Source organism: Gasterosteus aculeatus, chromosome 10 (genome assembly GCF_964276395.1).
Source record: "Gasterosteus aculeatus chromosome 10, fGasAcu3.hap1.1, whole genome shotgun sequence".
Classification (NCBI taxonomy): domain Eukaryota; kingdom Metazoa; phylum Chordata; class Actinopteri; order Perciformes; family Gasterosteidae; genus Gasterosteus; species Gasterosteus aculeatus.
Genome location: NC_135697.1, coordinates 1,150,498 through 1,158,543, shown reverse-complemented (window position 1 = coordinate 1,158,543; position 8,046 = coordinate 1,150,498). Strand labels below are relative to the sequence as shown.

At 43.5% G+C, this 8,046-nt stretch overlaps 1 protein-coding gene across 1 annotated transcript; it reads right to left on the bottom strand.

Annotated features, from left to right (window-relative positions):
* Positions 1-1,765: 1,765 nt before the first annotated feature.
* LOC120826706 (uncharacterized) lies at positions 1,766-6,852 on the bottom strand. Its single transcript, XM_040189196.2, has 5 exons — positions 6,361-6,852; positions 6,036-6,085; positions 5,727-5,860; positions 2,600-2,766; positions 1,766-2,240 (listed from the first exon to the last, which is right to left on the bottom strand). The coding sequence occupies exons 1-5, from the start codon at positions 6,850-6,852 to the stop codon at positions 2,070-2,072; spliced, it is 1,014 nt and encodes a 337-aa protein (XP_040045130.2). The 3' UTR covers positions 1,766-2,069.
* Positions 6,853-8,046: the final 1,194 nt, after the last annotated feature.

The following is an 8,046-nucleotide window of genomic DNA, read 5'->3' as shown; positions in this document are numbered from 1 at the left end:
CAGGTGAATTTTTTCCCAGCGTCTTTGTTAGACACCAGGGCCAATGGTAGGTTGCTTTGCCACATGAACAAGCTTTCACCTCAAATAAACATCCTCCACAGAACTAAGGATGATAAAGAATAATATATGGTGTTGTAAGATTGTATTGAACAGTGGCCCGTCTGTACAGTATGAACAAATCAAATCCTTGCTACATGTGTGTATTGCGAACAGTTGCAATCAGAAGACATTAGTAATCTGGATCACGTTCTGCTTTACAATGGCTTTCTGATGGGAATCCATGATGCCAGGTAGACAATCAATATTGCCAGTTCAAGATGCCCCACATCATCAATGAACCCCCCCTCGATGTGCTTGACCATGAGGATGGTATTCTGATCGTAAGCCTTACGTTTCGCACGCCCGACATATTGCTGGCCCCCCACTCCAGTTTGGTCCGCAGACTGAAGTCTTATGCAAATTCCGCCAGACATATTGTAGTCAAATTTTGGCGTTCTTTGTGGTGAAGAGTACAGTTGAGGTGGAGAATCTGTCCACAGGACAACTATTAGCCGTGTACTCCACAAATCACGTATTTATGGAAGAGTGACAAGAAGAAAGCCACGGTTGAATTAAAACAAAAGAAATCTATTTTGGTGTTTGCCACAAGCCATATGGGAGACACAGCAAACATGTGGAAGAAGATGCTCTGGTCAGATGAGACATATGGAACTTTTTGGCCTTATTGCAAAATGCTGTGTGGTGGAAACCCAACACTGCCCATCACCCTGAGTACACCATGCCAAGAGGGACACATGGTAGCATCATTCTGTGATCATGCTTCTCTTTAGCAAGTGAAGGGAAACTAGTGAGAACTGAGGGAAAGGTGGATGGAGCCAAATACAGGGCCATCCTTGAAGAAAATGTGAGGCATTCTGCAAAAGACTTGGACTGGGCTGAATGTTCATCTTCCAGCAGGACCTTAAACATACAGCTACAATAGAATGGTTTAGATCAAAGTATGTTTGTGTTTTAATGGCCCAGTCAAAGCCCAGACCAGATTTGGCAAGATTTTGAAATTGTTCTTCACCTTCCAATCTGACTGAGCTTCATCTTTTTTGCCAAGAAGAATGGACTAACATTTCCATGTCCAGATGTGGGACCAAGTCCCAAGTGGGGTAATTCTTATGCAAGGCACTGGATATGCATCATAGCTGAAGCAAATGAAGGATCATTATAGAGTTCCCAGAGGTGGAATATGTTGGATTGCAACCGTAAATCAGCCAGTCTCTAAAACAGACCTAATCCTCATTGATATCTATATTGATAGCGCTGCAGCATGGCTACTGATCGCAAGTGATACCCGAGGCCAGAGCGGACGATACGGCCGGCAGGGCGCGGATGCTACCTACTGTCGGGGACGTTGGAGAGGAACGCGGCTCGGATGATATTTATAATATGGTAGTCATATCATATAAATTATTTTTCCTGAGGCGGTGTCTGCCTTTGTTTGCCCACGCAGTCAGGCTCAGGTTCTCAGCTGTGCCATAAGTCACGTTGTACTTTGACCTTTTCCAGGAAAGCGCTCGTTCTTGCTGAGCTTGTTTTTCCTCTCAGACCGGGCCTATTAGACCATGTGAACATTTGCTGTCTAATGATTAAAATGATAGCTGTGAACTTTCACACAGCTCACTCCAAGGGAACAAAAATAAGTTCACTCATGTTTTTCCACATTCTTGGTGCCAATAAGAAGCCAAACATAAGAATAAATTAACAATTGGGTAAATTAGCTTATCCTATTTATTATCTCTTTATTTATTAATCGCATGTCTGTATAAGTGCACAAGTGGTGTCAGTGTTTGGTAGCCATGGCAATAAGACAGGGGCGCAAGGGGGAAACAGAGGCATGAAATACTAAAAGTCATCTGAACATCTCACTCTCCAAAAGAAAGATTATACTTGTTTAACTGACTCATATATTGTCGGATGAACATCACAAACTACACAGCAGCTCTATGGTTTGAAGATACATTTAGGTTTACAGTGTTAAGGCTTTGCTGGAAGCTCGTGGCCCTCCTGCTGAGTGGGGTCTAGTCGGCGTCTCGCAGTAAGGACAAGTAGACCTCGGACTGGAGGAAGCGGGGATAACAGTCTGTGTCCAGCAGTGAGTAGATGCGTTTCTGTGCCTGGCTCAGAGAGGCGTGAGAGGGAGCCTGCAGCAGCTGGATGGTCAGATCCCTGGTTTTACTGTCCAGGTTCACCTACAGCAGAACACAGAGACACACACTTCAATCAATTACTCTTTTTTAATATTTTGATCAGTGAGTGAAGTAACTGAATGGAGCTGCACCATTTTTATATCTCATTACAACTCATAAAGTTGGTTCTCTTTAAAGGGATAGATATGCTAGTTTGTAAATTATCACATGACATCAGCTATTGATGACGCTATGATTTCAAACCCGTTACGCCCACAAAAGCCTTCAAAACACAAGGAGCATCCAAAACACACAGAGCACATTGTTTGGAGGGAAGTGCAAAGAAGACAAGTACAGACTTGTGAAGGACTTGAGTTACACTTCCTGTTTGCAGCTGAATGGAAGATCAAAGGGGGCTGTACCTCCCGGGGGGCGCCTGCCTGGATGTAGGTGGCACAGATGTCTTTGGCTCTCCTCTGCAGGCTGAAGTTGTTTGACGAGTTTCGGTACTGCTCACAGGCCAGATAGAACTGCAGGTTCTCCTCACTGAACTCAGAACGCAGGAATGCTCCAAACACTGACACGCCAGCTGGGAGGAGGAGGAGGCAGCTTGTAAGAGGACACTCAATCCCTCGGGCCTTTTAAGCACATCTCAAACAGCAACGCTTCCCATCTTCAAAATAAAGCCTCAGCGTATACACACACACACACACACACACACACACACACACACACACACACAGACGTGCAGACACACACATACAGACTCACAGACTCGCAGACACAGACAGAAAGACACACATACAGTTAAGGTATCAAATGGGACTGACTTCTCTGTACAGGCTCTTCAAACTGCTGACAGTGTCACATGTCACAGTTCACATGTGTCAGCTACAGCACTGCACTCCAAATTAGCATAGCACTGATAAGCAGGCCAAGTCACACAGAGAGCTGAAGCTAGCCCCCAGGCTGTGTGTGAGTTTGTTTATGTGTGTGTGTGTTTGTTTAGTACAGTTGAGCAAAGACGTACCAACAACTGACCGTGTTATTAAAGCACACCAATCAACTCTGTACATCTAAGCTCCAGAGAAGATTGAATGATTCATATAAATAAACATGTGAATAAACATGGGGGAGAAAGTTAATTTCATATTCATCCTTACAGAACATTTTCAAACAAATTCTTCCTGAAACAATTTATTAGTACGAATTATAAACTATAAAAGATGGCTGGTGCAATCAAGCACACTTTTTACTGCTACAAAATCATTTGGATTTTTTGGTATGTATTATTTGTTATTTCATTTCACTTTATTTAACCAGATAGAATAGATTTTACATTTCTGGCCGTGAAGGCAACAATTTACCGTCAAGTCGCCATCATTTAAATAAATACAAGAAAAACAAAACATTAGAAAAAGTAAAAGTCCTTAACAGAAGAAATCTGGTGCGAACAAGTAGCTAATGGTGGCTAATCTTAGCTAATGGAGGTAACTTATAACGATGTTACTCTATAACGTCTGTTGTTTCTATGTGAGAAATTGTTCAAAACCAGCAAATTGCAGTTATTCCATATTATGTGCTATATGACATTTATTTATTCCACATAATGTGCTATATGGCATTAATTTATTCCATATTATGTGCTGTCATTTATGCAATCTCAAATTCAAAAGCGCTCAGCCAGAGATAGAGATGACCTCCTCAACTTCTTTAGAAGATCAATCAGCTAGCATACATGCTGATATAGTCTCACATAGCCAGATCCATCTTCACAGCACTGTGTCAGTAATTAAATGTCTGATACAATAAGTCTGCTCTTTCCAGCCGGCCACAGCTGCTGCGCACAACTGTCACCCAACCTCAGTGGCATTATTGTCAAAAATATATATGCCTCAATTTAGTTCATGGAGCATAGCGTACTGTGTGATCACAACATACATGAATGTAGTGCTAGGTCTACCAGTCTAGCTGGAGAGATTTTTAGGGATGTACATCAGTCTCTGTTTACGAGATGTTCTATTCATAGAGGCAGCAGGTAAAGTGCTGCTGTTTTAGCTTTATTGCACAGCACACAGTAGCCAGTGAATTCAGCACTGATGTCAACATCCCTGCAGCAACATGTGACATGAGACAGAGTAGGCCTTTAGTTTTACCAACATGTTCCCAAGGTAAGCGTTATCAAGAATGTTTCTGATGAGTGTGAATGGCATGGTTAAACGTCTGATAGAAGAGGTTACATCTGTTCAAATAGGGTCATGTTGAAGGCGAGGCAGGGATATCTATGTGTTTGGGTGATGGAGGATGTGTGGGGGGTATAGTAAATCGTTTCAAACATACAACTCACCGGCCACTTTATCAGGTACACCTTGCTTGTAAAAGGTTGGGACTCCCTTTTGCCTTCAGAGCTGCCTTAATTCTTTGTGGCATACTTTAAACAAGGGGCTGGAAACATTCCTCAGAGAAGGTCCATATTGACATGATAGCATCACGCAGTTGCTGCAGATTTGTCGGCTGCACATCTATGATGTGAATCTCCCATTTCACCACATCCCAAAGTTGCTCTAATGGATCGAGATGTGGTGACTGTGGAGGCCTTTGCAGTACAGTGAACTCATTGTCATGTTCAAGAAACCAGTTTGAGATGATATGAACCATGCTCAATTGCTACTAAGGGGGAGATACTAAGTGTGCCAAGAAAATACCATTGCACCACCACCACCAGCCTGAACCGTTGATACAAGGCAGGATGGATCCATGCTTTCATGTTGTTTACGCCAGATTCTGACCCCACCATCTGAATGTCGCAGCTCAAATGAGACTCATCAGACCAGGCAACGTTTTTCCAATCTTCTATTGTCCAATTTTGGTGAGCCTGTGCAAACTGTAGTCTCAGTTCCCTGTTAGCTGACAGGAGTGGCACCCAGTGTGGACTTCTGCTGCTGTAGCCCACCTTCTTCAAGGTTCTACGTGTTGTGCATTCAGAGATGGTGTACGCATTGCATGCTTTTATTGAGTGGTTATTTGAGTTCCTGTTGCCTTTGTAACATCTTGATACAGTCTGCCCATTCTCCTCTGACCTCCCACATCAACAAGACACACAACTTGTTCATTGTTGTCCGCTTCATGCCTACTTTCTGGTTGCCGCAGCAAAGTCGGTTTGTGCGCTTGCAATCACGTGATCCCGGCCTGTGCGTTGTGGGCAACGGGTAAGTGGCCGCAGTGATTGGTTAAGCACCTCTGACTTTGTGTGATTAGACCTTATGGGCAGAACGGGATCGGGTCCAGTATAGGACTACACACACATGACATTTAGGATAAAAATATCAACCAATCCACTTCCATCTGGCTCTATAACTTAGCTTGGGTCCACACAAGTGAATGTATCCATTTCTTGGGTTTTTTAGGGTAACGGTGTCGTCTCTAATGAAGACCAGCTTCTCAATCGGCATGTGGACGACTCTGGCAGACAAAGGCTGGGCCTTTAGTGTGAGAATGTGGGCAGGTAGCACCTGTGTATAGGTGAATGATGGACGGAGCAGGACTTACTCTGGCTGAGCAGCAAGGCATTCAGGGACTCTGCCCATGTCTCCAGTTCTTCTTGACTGAGCTTCCTTTTCTTACTGTGTCCCATCTGACTCCACTGACGCATGAAGAGCAGCCGAGACCTCCTCTCTGTGGCGCTGTGGACCAGGACAACCCAAGGACAGTCAAGGGCAGGAGACCTCAGTCAGAGTTCATACCAAGCAGTACTGTGATCATGTGTCGCTTCACAACACCCTCATGAGGGTAAGGTTTAACAATACAATTATTTTAAGAACTTTAAACCTATCAAGGAGCAACACGTATGATTCTCACCTGTCTATTTGTTCTGTGTTGGACAGGTTGGAGTTGGAGGAATGAGGACTCTGAAACCAGAAAAAAAGGTTAAGGGTGTATCTTGTATGGGTGCCCAATGAAGCAGCTTTAAAGAGGTCCACCACTACATAGCACTGGCATTTCTCCAAATGAGAATAAGCAGACTAGACAAGTTAAAGGTTTTTGTGAAAATAATTGTCATCTTTAATGACTCACTTCAAACCACTTCACATGGTTGTCATCAGCAAGTAGAGTTGTATAGAGCTCAATCTAAAGCATCTACAATCCATATTTCAACACAAAAACACTGAAGTGATCAGCCCACCTGCCCGAACAGACTCCTGAGGTGCAGTTTAGCAGTGGACAGTTTGGGTTTACGTTGTTGCCTGTTCTGGAATCTGAAGGGGTTGGAGGAATAAGAAGGAGACGAGGGATGCAGATCTTCTCTCTCCATGCTGTCCGTGCTGCCCTGGGCAGGCGGGGCCAGCTGGCCATCACTGTAGGCCCTGCAGCCTTCACCAATCATACACACTCCCAGGTGGCTCTTGCCCAGTTTCTCCAGCTCGCTGAGGTTCTCCGCGCTGACGCTGTGCTCCTTGTTCAGCTCCTTCCTCCCCGCCCCGCCAGGACTGGCTCTAGGCTCCCGGATGATGGGGACTGGGTGGGTCGAGCTGCCACCCAGCTCGTCTTCCTCCGTGTGAGATGTGTAGGTTCCCGACTCCCGGTTCTTCCCAGGATCGGAGCTCTTCAGTACCATCCTCTTCCATGGGAGGAAATCCAGATCCAGGAGGGATCCCTCTGAGCTGAATCTGCGCATGGTAGCTCTCAAAGAGGTAGGGGAAGAGGAAAGGAAAAAGGCAAGTACAGGCCAGAGATGAGGAGAAAGAGTTGGGAAGAGATGGGAGCTAAAGCCTGCTAAATAAAGCAGAGAGGATCGTCGATGGGAAAATTGGACAATCAGAAACATGGCATCAGAGAATGAATGAATTCCTGCACATAAGAACAACGTCACTGTGACGATTAGATAGATTCATATATACACTTGGAATAAATAAATAACCATCATTGTAGAATATTTTAGATCTGACACAGGGCTGAATAAGATGATATGATACAAGGTCAAATATTTTGACAAATATATCGTCTTAGTTGGTTCAAATTATACATAATACTGGCTTATTATTTCATAACTTTGGCTATAAGTCTATAGCATGAACATAATTTTATGAGAAAGGTCAAGTCCAATTTGTGCCTTAGAGTATTAGTCACATTATTTAATGTTAAAAAGTCATACATTTATATAAAACCATAAGTAATAGAGGTTGTGTCTTGAAGGAACCTAAGATTTATGAATACAAAAGCAATAGTTGTTCCGCATAGTTTGAAATTGTTCCAGCTGTGTGTCACACCTTTTTTTCGTTACGGATGGCGAAAAACACTTCTTCCAAGGGAACACCTGTGTTTCTGAGAATACAGCTTCCTAGACATGTGCTCAATGAGATGCATTCGAGAAATTGTGATGACTTCCAGGAAGAGTGCGGAGATCCATTTCTGGGGGCACATTGAAAGTGTCTTAATTGCATCCTTGTTTAATCACCTGCTTCTTTTCCTTGTGTCTTAGTGCCTCCTAGCAAGGATGCATGGAGAGAAACAAGGAAAGCATGCAAGGACAGAGGAATGGAGAAATGAGACCTCTCCCCCATTGCTGTTTGTAATAACAGCTGGAGAAACCTCTGATGTGTTTGTGTCTGTGCAGAACATCACTGTACTCAATAATACGAATTAATAAAGTCACAGTTATCACTGTCAGAGTACAGGTGTTTTATCTCTGTAGCCTGAACAACAAACTGCATTGGGTATTCATATATTTTTATATTGTGTTCTGTGTCCTGTTTACGAGCACAGGACTGATTCCTAGTGGTAGAATGCATTTGTCTTATAAATAACCCAGGATATGATTAGGGTATATTTTGAAGACTGGAATTAATTTATTAGGCTTAATGTTTCAAAG

What these genes read in the sequence shown, in the direction of transcription:
- LOC120826706 (XM_040189196.2), bottom strand. Translation starts at nt 6,852, where the DNA reads ATGCGCAGATTCAGCTCAGAGGGATCCCTCCTGGATCTGGATTTCCTC. An exon ending in AACACAGAACAAATAGACAG is followed by an intron (nt 5,861 to 6,035) that starts GTGAGAATCATA and finishes CCTGGTCCACAG; the next exon opens with CGCCACAGAGAGGAGGTCTC. An exon ending in AGGCAGGCGCCCCCCGGGAG is followed by an intron (nt 2,241 to 2,599) that starts GTACAGCCCCCT and finishes GTTCTGCTGTAG; the next exon opens with GTGAACCTGGACAGTAAAAC.